This window comes from Cardiocondyla obscurior, linkage group LG16, assembly GCF_019399895.1.
Source record: "Cardiocondyla obscurior isolate alpha-2009 linkage group LG16, Cobs3.1, whole genome shotgun sequence".
Classification (NCBI taxonomy): domain Eukaryota; kingdom Metazoa; phylum Arthropoda; class Insecta; order Hymenoptera; family Formicidae; genus Cardiocondyla; species Cardiocondyla obscurior.
Window position 1 is genome coordinate 3,563,831 of NC_091879.1, and position 14,260 is coordinate 3,578,090.

Below are 14,260 nucleotides of genomic sequence, written 5' to 3' on the forward strand. Positions count from 1 at the left end.
ATACCTTCGTTGAAAAATGTCGAAAGAAAAAAAGAAACAATTTATTTTAATTTACGTCGCAATTTTCACGAGAAATTATATTTAATTATGTATTTTGATTCTTGCGAAATTTGTCGTTTTTAATTAAATTCGTCGGTCGGCTCGCTTTGCGGTACGAGGTTCGTACGTGGGCTTTTCTTCGGGGACACCCGGTAGCCTTTCTTCCCGTCGTCGCGCGATCCTATTAAACGCATTCTTACGACAACGTCGACAACGCCAGTGGACACTGGACTTTTGCGGCGGACACATGTCGCGCTAGCCGGATGCCTTCGACGTTTATTTGTCTTCGTTTCTGGCCGCCGTGCGCGTTCGTGCCTGTTACTCGTGGCTTGCGTGGACCCGGCCTATCTGCCCGAGTTCCTGTCCGGCGTGATTCTGCACGCGCGAACGGCGTGCGCGCGTTACCGCGGCGTTATGCGTGTTGCCCGTAACGATAACAAGCCCGCGAGCCCGTTTAATTGTCGTCCGTGTCATTCCCGTCGTTGTGTCTAATCGGCCCCCATTGTTCCTCCACGTCTCCGCGAACGGCGTGCCCTGGGAAATACGCGATACGAGGCGACACACGAACGTCCCAACACGTGTGCGAACACGACCGATAAAGGTACGATAATGTTATCTGTCTGAATTGCGTTATCTAACGAAAGGGGAAGCCGTTTGGATTAGAATCAATTTGTACGAGGGAATTTACTCGTTTAAGGAAAAGAAAAAAAAGAGAGACTTGATACTTATAAAAATTATTATTATTATGTAGCAAGCTGTGATATTTTTTTTTTTGGATCAAAATTTTATGATCCCGTTGTAATCGACTCGAACTCCGAAATCAAAGCACAGAGATCTTTCTCAAGATCGCAACATATTCTCTCAAGATTAGGCTCTCGAATTTCCGGGCCGGTCATTAAGGCACGAATGTAAAAGGTCGTTCAATATCGAGGCACGGCGTGCCTGGAGCGCTCTCGAGGCTTCAAGTTTAAGAAGAGCACTCGAGAGCGGGCAAACGCGGCGCGACGGACTCGAATTAAAATGGTCCACTGAAACTCATTCCCCGAATTAAACGGATTAGATCCAATCAGCACTCGTCGCGGCGGCAGCCGCTCCGCTGCTCGCTCGAAGAAGCGTAGCGGAGCACGCAACACGTTGCGCAACGACGGGGGATACGTTTAACTCGATCCCGTCCTTTGTTTAATTAAATCAACCCGCGGCTAGAATATTTGAACTTCGTTCCACGATCTTTTCAATCTCTTTCCGGCCCTCCGGACGCCGAAATATTCAATACATAGTTAATCTCTCGCGACGCGACGTTTCCACGTTTGCCATTCGCGTTACGGGATCACGGATTTCGGGCAAGGCGCCGTCGGGAGATCATGCAAATTCTATTATTTATATTCAATTAAACGTTCGCTCTTCGCTCCTCTTTTCGGGAAGCTGCAGCCGCCGTCGAAGGCCGTCGTTCCTACGGATTTCGATTCGGGTGGAGGTACGCGCTGTCTCGGATCGACGTAGGGTTTCTCGAGCGACGTCTTCCTCGGCACGTTCTCGCGAGAATTTATCGATTTCGGTGGAAGGCTTCTCCGCAGGCGGAATATTCGGCCGGATCGTCGTTTTATGGGGTTTTATGCTTCATCGGGTTCCCGTGACTCACGTCGAATTCGCGTGGCAGCCACGTGGTTACATAAGCGGGGCGCATCTTCCACGTTGCACACAGTTTTTTTTTTTTTTTTCTTATGATTTATTAATTAAAAGTAATGTCAATTCCGGCAGTTTTTATCGAGCGAATTAAAATTGCAAGACGGGAGATTTAATTTTTGTTATCTATCAAATGCTATAAAAATTTCAAGAGCACACGAATCGTGCACGGAATGACGGTGGTTTCACGACGGAAACTGTTACTCGTATCGACAGATTGCGGGTTTGTTTTATCTATCGACGGGAAAGATGGAGAAGGCAGGAGAGAGCTCGATTGGAATATATGATAAGGGATGATAGTCTGCAATTACATTTTCACGATGACCCTCCGAGGTTGTTTCCCGCAACACGACTCCCCCTTTCCAAGAGGAGGGCAACGCGCATTTAAATTACGTGCACGCATTATTGTATACCGCAAGCACGCACTTTACGCGAGTCGAACGGCCGGTTGTGGTTCACTAATGATCGCGGTGTTTGCAGCTGCGATAAAGAAAAATTTGCAACGTGGCGCACAAACATGAGATGCATTCTCTCCAAACATTTAAAAACGCCACGATTATTTTTACTCCGCAAATTTAATTTCTTAGTTTTTTCTATTATTATTAAGTTATTTTCCCGTTTGAAGTTAATACATATTTTTTGTACACATAAAATTCCGTGCATTACCGAAGTATTTAAATTTTATTTACTTTTTAATTTAAAAGCGACGCCTTTATACAAATTTTCGATATGTTTATTAATTTTTAAATAAAGAATATACAATGTTAAAATCAAAATCATGTCTTTATAGCAGATTTATAAATTCGCAACCATAGAATATTGTTGTAAATATCGATCGCCATGAAAGAATACAGAATTTTTATACGTATATAAAATCTTTCCGCACGTAAAAGCTTTATAGACTCGTTTTTTTCTCCTCGTAACGCTCAATATTGACTTTGCAAAAGTGTTCACGGTTGGAAATCCTTCTAATTTTCCGGCCTCGCAATTTTCGTCAACGCAAATACAGGAACAGTTTGCCGTGTCGCGACAATGAGAGGAAGATACTTCGGTCGTCATTATCGGCACTTTACACATTATCATTATACATATGATACACATGACATTTAATTTTAGAAATTTGTTAGATTATTAATTGAAAATTATAATTCATACGCCGATACATTTTTTTTTTTAATTCTTAAGCAGTTATTAAGTTATTGATCGGCCAGACGAGCTAGTTTGTAAAATAATGACCTATTGTCAAACCTCTCTCGCTGACCCTAACCCTCTTCTCTGCTTCTGTCTTTCAGCTGCTTAATTCTTTGGCCACCGACTTGGACTGCATGCTGAGCGAGCTCTGCACGACTCCGGATGTTTACGAACGGTGAGTAGATTTTCTTTTTCTAACTAGATCGTGTACGATCGTGTCCACTTATTTATTATTTATTTCACACGTCCGCATTATGAAAAAGATTTTACAAAATGAAAACGGGAGGGGAAAACATATTAACCACTCTTGCCACGTGCGGCGGAGGTTAAATCGAATTAATTCCTGTAATTTACGACGAAAATCTCGCGCGAATAATTTCCACATCGCGCGGAATCCTCCCCGTGATGTATGAGATTGTACCAACCAATATTCGAGATGCTATATGGAATCGTGGGTGTTATACCGGGCGGTCAGGTTCTAATTGAATTAAATATATTACGTGCAGTTATCGCATTTATTATATTAATTTATTCGCGCTACGAGAAACGATGACGGATTTTTTTTTTAATAATAAAATGGCGTTTTCTCCCCGCGTAAAAAATTCGTAGTTTCGTTTCGGATCACCCGTTGCGTGAGATATTTACGTAATACGCGGTTATGCTCACGTACTATATAGATTGTTACGTATGTATACATAGTAGGGTTAAACCTTAAAATTTAACATCTATACGGTGCACCCTCTATTTACTTCAAAGACAAGATGGACGGCGTCTTCCTGAAAGGACGCAAAATTTCAATGAGACTTGGGGAGGGTTCGCACTCGCCGAAGTTTGAAACTTGGCATAACTTCAGTTCCATATCGACGAACGTGATTAACTGCGACAATTAAACGGGAAGGGTACGTGCGTCTTTGTTTGATACGACTCGAGCCGGTTATTACAAAGTCGGGCATTAGGTTTGCTGCGTTGTACGGTATGGATTTTTATAAATTTTGTTATAAAATAATGAAATTACTAAAAAGAAAATACGTACAAATGTAAAGATAATAATTTTGCATTTTTACTTTTTGAGAGTAACGTTTGTTTTAAATAATGTAATTCGTTCTCTTGCACTTACAAGACTAAATAAATTTATTTTTATGAGGTTATTAAGTGACGTTGAAACGACGGGCGGGCTGGCAACGAAAGAGCAATTATGCATAATATTATGACACTAATTCCGAGCACATGTCACGAATTAGGTTTTGGCCGAGATGCCAATTTCGCGTGCGTTCAGGACATTAAGCCACGCGATTCAGTTTCAAGACAACTTAATATCGGAACGTGGAATTAATTAATTATTTAAGCGCCTGATCTTATAACCGAATGGAAGAGTAATCAAAGTATAGGCGGAGTTAAATATTATCGATATTCCCTCCTTTTTTTTTACGGGAGAAAATTGTTAAATTACTAAAACTGTCGAATTTTTGTCTTCGACGCGTGTAAATCGATACAAAAAACACATGAGTACCGTATGTGAATGAACCGGATGACTGAGCGATACGGTGCGACATGTTTTGCGCGAACAAAATTTCCAATTTCTGTTCTATCACTTTTCGTTCTCCGAAATATCAAACCTTTCCCTCTTTTATTTTTTTTTTTGTTCTTTCCGCGTTTGCCGGAAATATCGTTCTCCAGTCCCGACACTTTTGTTCGTCAAATTCAAGCGCGGTAATGTTTTCGCCCGGGTGTCAGTGGGCGAAAAAAGAAAAAAGCGTTTTTAACAAATGGCCGTCGCGACAAGTGCGAAACTTTTTTTTTCTGCTATTGTCTCTCGCTTGCACTTTTTTGCATTGTTGAATTTAAAATTACAAATTGCAAGTAAAGAAAAACAACCAGACGGTAAAGATAGCGGAAAGCGTTTTTAAATCGATAACATCGAACGAGTTAACTAAAAGTTCTGTAAACTTATTCTGTTTGCTGAAATTTACTGAGCTTTTTAAATCCCCTTTCTGAGAAAGAGCAAGTTGTATGTAATATCGTACTCCGCGGATTTTTGATCAGCGACGTCGTAAGCAGATTTCTGGGCTTTTTGCGCCACTGTCACTTGCAGGTTCCGACAAAGGGGGTGGCGAAAATGGAGGGACGAGGCGCGGAATTGAAATGAAATTCCAGCCTCGGTCCCCGCGGTTGAATTATTATCGGCTAGTAATCTCGCTAAAAAGTTTGCCTTCGCATAGGACTCGCCGAGCTATTCATTTCTTTATTAACGCGAAGAAAGATAAAAATAAAAATCAAAAGCACCGAAAACAAAATCGTTTGTTAAAAAGAAAAAAAAATAATAAAATAAAGTAAAATAACCGATTAATAATATTCTAAAATATAGTTAATAGAAAATTGTGTAGGTATTAAGGGCAACTTAACGTCGTGAAGAATTTAATAATGCCTTTCACGAGCCTAATGGTACATTCTCTTCCGGCTACGGTATTTCGGAATATTTTTCCCCCCTTCAGCCATTAAACGACCTGTATCTCGACCGACGCGAATTTTGTGAGTGCAGCAAATCCTCTTTTAATGTGCATCTCTCTCGTCTCTGTATTCGCCGTCCATCGCTCGGCGTCTTAATGCCAAAAAATAATGCTATTTCCCATCTCCTCCCCTCGCAACCCCTCTGGACAGCTCCAGATGCTTGATCGCGGCATTAGATTCGCGTTAGACTGGATGGGATCGACGCGCGCGCCAGACAAGGGGATAAAAATTTTCGCCACGACGTAAAAACGCGTGTTTACGCGCCTTGCTTTTCCGGTATTTCCCGCGTTACATAGGTAAGAATGGAATTCTTTTCCTCGGGGCCCTCGTGAAATAAATACGGTATACGGAAACAATGTTAAGGTCCTTTGTTTCGCTTACGGCAGAAAAATTAATTTGATATCGTGCTTTATTTTTATGCTCGTTTCGTTTAAAGTTAAATTAGTGTACGAAAGTGTTCTTTCGTTCGATCCCCGTGTGATTTAATGTTGCATGCTGCGCCGCCGCATCCTCGAAGATATCTCCCTCGATATAGCGAACGTTCACGGTGAATTCGGAAAGTTTGAGATACGATGCTCTCGGGAGTTGCGAAAGCTGCTCGCGTCTTGTGCCATGACCGTTACGGGCTACGGAGGTTTCTGGCAGACCTACGATCCGTACATGTAGTATATAGAGTGTGCGCTCGCGTAAACCACGCCTAGGAGCGGTTCATCTGACGAAGTCGCCGGTCCAGACGCCGTCTGTCTGTAATTTATGAGACCTACAACGTGCCGTTTCTGCCATTGGCGGTTTTAGGTACCCTAATAAACGATTCAATATAGAATATACATTGTCGCGTTTAATTCACTTGGCTGGCATTCATTCATTTCCTTCGACAATTATTTTAAATTATTTAATTTCTCATATCGTTTTTTTTTTTTTTTGAGGCGCGATATTTTTTTCTTCTCCTTTTTTTTTTTTTTATACAAGTCTTGAGAGTCGCGTAAATAAACGAAAATCAAGCTTAAAGTGAAACGAACGCGGGAGAAGGAACACGGGAACTTCGTGAAATGCGAATTGAGCGGGCGCGCCCGAGAGAGGAAGACGATCGAATTATCAGGAAACTCGATATAACGGCGCGGCCGCTTCATGGAGATTTTCCCTCGGGTCGGTTTCTCCGGATATCCCCCTGATTTCTGACGGCTAACGCGAGTCTGATGTTTGCCGAGGGGACTGGCGCGCTACGGCCACCCTTATCCACCACCCTATATCGTTAGCGGGTAGACAAAGGGTGCGTGCCCGTGTCGCTGGAATACGTGCCTCGAGGCACTGCTAATTCCGCCGATAATAGATTTCCAAGTCCGACGCATCGCATCATTTCCGGCATTGGTACGCGGCCTCGTTTGCACGGATTGTGCCGATCACAAAATCACTATGAGCGGCACGAAATTACGAGAGCAAGGAATAAAGGACTGGCTTTACTTTGCGACAATTCCATAAAAGTAAGACGGTAGATGACGAGGAAAAAAAAAAAAAAAAAAAGTATAGTATATTGAAATAGATATTATTAGGAAAAAGATTCGGAGCCGTCACGTCGTATATTTTTGGCTGACTTTTCTAATTAATATCACGTCATAGGTCGGTTCTTTTAATTAATCTTACTGTCAGCACGCACAACTGGCGCGTTTAGAACTTAGCCTAACAATCTCACCTAATTTCCGGCAGCCGTCAGCGTCAGTCGTGTCGCTCGACAAAGATGTCATTCGACGTGAAACAGGGTCGCGATGTCTGCCGCGGATTTCAAAAGACTAGATTCTACAATATCTATTATATTAATATCAAATCTTACGTTGTACTTGATTATTACAATAAGCCGTCGCGAAAATACGTTTAGATTCTTGATGCTGCTAATATTACGTATAATTAGTACAAAATTATCACGTCATTTAAAAAGTCAGTAAAAAGAAATAAAATAAACTCGCAAAAAAATTGAAAGACGAGTGATTTTGAGAATGTGAGAAATTACATTTAATCACAGTCAGCGCCGATAATACATTGTCGTCGTTTATGAGGCGTCGTGCAATAAAGGGGGCGCTTAGTAGTTCGAGCGGAACGATAACACCGATATCTCATCTTTTACGTTCGGCAATCGCGATCTTCTTCCTTTTATACATACATATACGCGCGCGTGTGTATCCTTCCTTTCACGGGGTTTCTTTTTTTTCCCTTTCTAAAAGACAGGAAAAGGTACATTGAGTTTGGCGCACGCGAACGTTTTTTATTTAACGTGCGTGTCCTCGCGCAATAAAGCTTCCGTTCAGCCAGTTGAGAAAAACTCCGTGAAAATCTAGTCTCGCCAGATCGAAGGAAAGGAAAAGAGAAAATTTTTCTTTTCGGGATTTTCCTATAAAAGTAAGATATTCGACGTTACCGCGTAATAAATAAAAATAGCGCAAAAAAAAAAAAAAAGGGATATATTATTTGTGAGGAAGTTGCACATATTTCCTTCTCGTTCGTTCTCGAAAGCGAAACTGAAAGGGAATAGCTCGTGCTCGGAGAAGCGATTCAATCGATATCGGTCCACCCTTGAATTATACACGCTTTGGCCGGCAGGAAACCAACCGTTTTCTTTTAAGGGTCCTCGGCATGCTAGACAGTTTGATCCTCTTGCGAAATTAAATAAGTGCACTGCGTTTAATTCATGTGTACTGTATGCAATAATAAATGTAATAAACTATATCCAATGTATCGACGGGAGACGATCTATAAAGCGTGAAATCAAATTTATCGAAAAGCAAATCGAATCTCTCGTGTTTCGAAAGGGTGTAACAAGCTGAGAAACCATATCGCGATAACAGGATAAAAGAAACATGTAGATTATATTGCTTACTACACTGACATTTTATGTCATATTATTTTAAAAAATTAAATTTAATACACACGGTACTTTTTTTTTATCAATTTTATTTATATAATTTAATTACATTTGCTTAATGAATAATTTTCTAATCGCTCCTGAAAAAATACCAACGATTGAATTTAGTGTGTCGTTTATTTACTCGTTACAAAGAAAAGAAACTTATTCAAAAAGAGGGTGGAGATTTTTTTCCCCATTTTACATCCAAAAAGAATCTTTTTTTCGGATCATGGTCCCAGGTGCGCTGGTCAGACTGCAGGCAATTTCGTGAATTGCCGTATTACAAATTACAATCGAATACAGGCAGGTCGGAATAAATCAGGTCGATGATGACATTATTCACTACGGTGGAGCCGAACGTAGTAAAACGTAGAGAATTACGTGTTTCCAATAAATTATGTTACTTTGAAGGTACGCGCGCGTGTATACACTTAGCGAACGAACACAGCAATCTCAGCACTCGTCGGTGTGTTAATTTTATAGCGATTGATTTATTTTGGAATATTTGCGGTCGTTATTTATTATTCGCTCTTATGTATGCCGGTCTTTAAACGTCAGTCGTTTTTACTTAATAAAATGTTTCGTAAAAATTTGTTAAATTCGTACAAAATTGCGTCTCGATGACAGACTCGGTGTCTGGATGAGAAGATCGATATTAATTCATTAATATCCCTTGACATTGCCTATTGGCGGCTTTTATGCGTATTTACGGCAAAGTCAACGACACGTTCGTCGGCCGATTGGACAGTCGTGCGCGGCGCGCGGATGGAATCGATAATATAACCGCCCTTCCGCGCGTAAACCAACGACTGTCGCTTACATCTGCACCGCTGGGTTCGAAACTAATCGCGCAAATCGCGCTTACAGCGAATACGCGGGACTAATTACAATTTGTCAGCGCGCGTGTCATTTCCGTCCGACGTAAAATTGCGTTTTCCCGGACGCGGGGATTTAATAATACCCGGAGAATTAACGCCGTGTAAAACAGCGATTTTCAAAGGATGAATACATTTAATCATAGTTCATAAGTATAAAAATTTTTAAGTACTGACATTAGAAGTGATAATACTGTCGCATTTTGTATAATATAATTTTAATTTAAAAAGTCAGGATTTTTATATAATAATAATTACGAAGTGTATTTCTTTTTATTTCAATTTTATTTTTAACATAATTTTTCCTTATCAACGTCTTCAATATCGAAGCCCCTGAACGCTGACGGGGGTATATGCCAGATAAGAATTTCGACTGTAAATCAGAACGGGCTATCAGATTAAACAGCGAAGTCAGCGATATGTAGAAGCGTGCATGGGAGAGCATTAGAGATAGAGGGAGAGAGAAAGAGAGATGAACATGATAGCAAAAGAGAAAGATAGGGAGAAGGAGACGACAGACATAAGGGAAAAGTATATCCGGACGAAAAAATAGAATATGATCCGTGAACTGGAAGAAATACGTTCCCACGATGGTTTCCCTTTCGTCCTTCGCGTTAGATACACTTTTTTTCAGGCGTAATTTTTAATTGCTGCTAATTGAAAAGGTCGCAGTAACGAACGTCACGCGTAGCGTAGGGTGTCGTCTTGAAAAGTCGCCCAAGTGGCTCGATCGTTGCTCTCGATCTGTCTGCGGCTGTTCTTCCTTTTTTTTCGCGGTCACTCCCCTACCATCACGATTCGCGAATTATGATCTATTTCCGTCTCCGTCTAATGTTAGGCTGCGAGTGGACTCTCGGCCGCTGCACCGGGATGCACTGTGCCGCGGCGACATCCGCCGGATCGTCGCGTGTTCGGTGCAAATAGAGTCACCTCCGTACTTCTCAATACATTGGCGCATCGTGATTAATTAATTCGTGACCTGAGCCACCTTGCCGAACTTTCCGAAAGACATCGAAATGTGTTCTCGTCAACGTGCGGGTGAAGTACAAAAAAAAGAAAAAAGAAAAACTGTTTAGAAAATTTTACATTTAATTCGCGAGTGATATAACAGTTTGTTCGTTCGGAAAAAGAAAATAATTCTTATGTATCGATTTATTAAAAAATTATTCGATTGAAAGACATGCTGGTTTTTTGTGATATAATTATCGGGCTGGTGAATGGGAGACGAGGCAGGTGAGCTTACGTTTGTACAGAATGTCTTAAGCAGCATGTCGATTTTTTTATGCAAAATCGAGCTACCCGCACCCCGTATAATGATAGTCTAGTCGTTCTTTTGCGGTATGGAGATTGCCTATAAAAATAATAAAAACAAAACATTCAAAGAGAATCGACTGCCGCTGCTGCGCTGGCCAATTAAAACGAACGAGCTGTAATTTGCGAACATCGCGGAAAGTGATAATTCTCGTGCACCTCGCATCTCGCGGCGATGATTAACGAGCCGCTAACTGGTAATCACGGTAATCGCGAGTACGGATATTTACGCACGGCAGTTCGGGAAATGTCCAAGATCCACGGCGCTCCTTTAACGTTTTCTTATTTCACGCCAACAGATATATGCGGGTTTAATATTAGTTCGCGTTATTACATTCAGGTTGAAATTTATCGCGTCCAGACGTCTATGATTCCTCGTACGGTCGCTGTTAGATGCGCCATCAAATACCTCGGTAAATTCGTGATTCGAAATTGCGCTTAATGAATTTATTCACAATCGTTGATAGTTCTATATTCAATAAAATTATTAAAAAAAAAATAATAATAATTTTCTGTACTTGTACGATGAGATATCAAGCACGGCTACATTTTACTTTGCATGTAAATTTTTTTTAATATATATTTTTTATGTTAATATTTTATTTTCGCGTATGAAAGAATTAAATTAAATTTACTGTAAAGTCAGCTACATATATCTAGTGGATATTCCACGTTTCGTCTAATGTCACGAAAGGGGAAGCAGGGAAGAGTCTGCTTTCCAACGCGAAGGGAAGCCTCACGGTTGCTATGCGCATTCAACCGCCGACAATGGGGTTTGGGTGGAATACGGCGTTATTGTTAAGGCGTTATGAAGTGAAAAATGAAAGATAACAATTTTCACGAGGCCGACTCCTGTTTCCCTCACAAAGCATTTTGCCCGCGCTGCCCCTTCTTCGTTAATTTAAACTCTCTTTCAGACACTAAAAAATGATATGAATATTAAACCTCAAATTAATTTTAATTCGATTGACTTTGCCAAGTACCTACTCTTGACTGAAATTACATCATAAAGATATACAAACGCAGGTTTACTTTTTTGCGCTTAATTATTACTATGATTTTTATTATTAATACTACTCGTTTGATCGGTTATCTCTACGTTCTACACGATCGACTCTGTCTCTTTGTAGATTATTATTACTTTTTATATTCTTTAATGAAATTAATACTTATTTTTTTTTTTTTACCCTCGACACCGTGAATTCCATGCAAATATACCAGAATATATTAAATACAGTCTCGAGTCTTGTTTCCGACCTACGACGGGCGGTAGGGTGCGCGTTATAAATTCGTAGGAGGAGACAATTTTTTTCCATATTAAAACGGCCTCGCGACTGCGAAAAATCGTCGCGATCCTCGAGACGAGCCCCTTCGAGAGGGCGCAAAAAGATTATCGAATACGAAGGAGATGAAGCTGAAATCGCATGAATCTCGCGCGAAAGGGGAAAAAAAAAGAAAAAAAAAAAAGAAAAATTCACCAGCTCGATTTATGGTGATTGTATATCACGCCATGGATAATCCCAAGTTGCGCCGCGCGAGATAAGTGTGTGTACACAGTGGCACTTGGTGGTGCACTCCAGACTTTCTCAGGAGGATAAAGATAGTAAACGGAGCGCGGATCACGCGGCATAATACTCTGCAGCCGTACCCTTTCTTCCGCTGGAGTAGACATACTTTTCCTCGGGTCTGCCAGAAAAGCGGAGACACGCGTACACTTTACCATCTCGCGCGGGATTGTTCGAAGTAATCGTAAATGTTTAAACGTTGCTGCTAATATTTAACGTGATGGTTCCTTTTGTTTCGCTTTTTTTTTTATTTTTATTTTTTTTTATTAATACACGAAAGGCGATCGAAAAGTGATTTGCATTTCTCTGTATAATGAATCGGGACTCTGACGAATCATTTCCCTCTCTCTTTCTCTCTCTCTGCCCGACGGCTCAAACTGTTCTTTTTGCGGAACAGTTCCGTGTTGACTCGCATCTGCCGGTCTTCAGCAGCCTCAAAGAGCTCACTCACGGGATTAATGAGCCCGCGAAGCGATTCACAGCGCGAATATTCTACTACGCGTTTCTATTAGCTCCTACTGATAGAATGGAACAAGGAAAGGTCTCATAAAATCATCGCTAAGAATTTATCTCGAAATGAGTAATAAGCAGTTTTCACATCTGTCGGGTGAAAAACTATAATCGTGTTGTCGATGCGATAATTAACCCATTAACCTTCTAATTAAGACCCAAGATTAATTTCCGCTAAAAGACATTCTCAGTTTTCTCCTTTCTCGGAATTCTTCTTCAAGTTATACATCTTCACGTTCCTCGGTTTTCCTTTTTCGAATGCTCTTCGTGCTGTCGGTTTAATAATATAATATAATATAATAATGACGGTTTTTAACAAGCGACTCGATAAATTAATTTATAAAACGATGAACAAAAATTGTGTCTACTTAATATTATTATTATTGATTATTAAATTAAAAATTAAATGCAACGAGCGTAAGAAATTCGAAATAATTACAAAATCGCGATTTATAAAGCTATTACGTAACGAAATAAAAAAAAAAAATACACAACGGGAGGGAAAGTTTGAGATATCACCGAGTTCCGAGGTACTTACGCCTAAACGCGCGAGACGTCTGTACGTTTAATTGCCTCCGCGAGTCGATTAGCGAACAAAGAAAGAGGTACAATGATATCAATGGCTATTTGTGGAAGCCTACCGGCTGACCGAAGGCGACCTTCACTCTTCTGACCGTCGGCAAATGCCGAGAAAACAGCTCCCGGTTTCTTGCGAAGGCCTGCACCCCTCGTCATCTTCGTCACAGATGAGACCCGTATTCTTCTTCCGCCGGATTTTTCTCGCGTACAATCCTGTTCCTCGCGGCATCGCCATTCACGGAGGAGAACCAGATCGCTCTCGAAAAAACGGCGCGCGTTGGGCAGAAACACGTATGGTATTCCCCGTATTTCGTTCGGTGGCAAACACACTGGCCGCGTTCCGCGGAAAGAAGGCGCCTCGCAGCTCCAGAAAAAAAAAAAATCGTGAATCTAATTAGCGTGTATGCTCTCGATTTAAATCACGGTCGAGTTTCGAATTTTAGTAGCATGCGCCAATCAGATTCACGATCTTTACAGCGGCTGCAAAGCAGCTTTTCCCGCTGAAACCCAGCCACTTGGTAACGTAATATCTATTTACGATCGGCTCCACGCCGATATACGTTTTACATACGCGTGTTTCGCTACATTTTAATGGGATTAAAATTGATGCACGCTACCGCGGCTTTCTTCGCCGAGTATTTGGAGCAGCAAATAATAGGCATTCGTGGACCGACCGAGAAAGCGCGACGTTTATTCAGGACGACCGGGGATTTTTCTTCTAATTGGATTTCCCTTTCGGATCGAAGGGAGTTCCTTTATCGCGCGAAAAGAAGGCGCCCAGACGATTCGAAAGCACGAGTTCGAAGCCTCGGCTAGTTTATCGACGTCCCGCCAACGAGACGCTAAAAGCGAACGAAAGAACGTTGGCGGGATGAGGGAAAGCTACTCTTCCTTTTCCTTACCAAGCTTCAATATTGAGTTATCGTGCGGTTTTTTAAGTACGACTACTTAAACATTTTTTTTTTATTTAAATTAAAGCACTTAAGGCTTAACGCATTAATATTTAGCACATTTTTTTTTACGTTTTATTTTACAAAATCAAAAAAAAAATAAAAAAGAAAGAAAAATAATAAGCGGTTGTTATATCGTTATTAGGTACGAAA

General features: G+C 40.9%; 1 protein-coding gene across 6 annotated transcripts in view; it reads left to right on the top strand.

Moving 5' to 3' along the window:
- The window catches only part of Spri (Src homology 2 domain-containing protein sprint), a 67,639-nt gene that overhangs the window by 19,860 nt on the left and 33,519 nt on the right, over nt 1-14,260 (top strand). For 5 of the 6 annotated variants that reach the window (XM_070667496.1, XM_070667499.1, XM_070667497.1 and 2 more), the window contains one exon: nt 3,015-3,088. In XM_070667496.1, the coding sequence (XP_070523597.1) occupies nt 3,015-3,088 (74 nt within the window). Of the gene's footprint in view, nt 1-554; nt 641-3,014; nt 3,089-14,260 lie in introns of those variants that run through there. The other variant, XM_070667504.1, reaches the window with a different exon arrangement.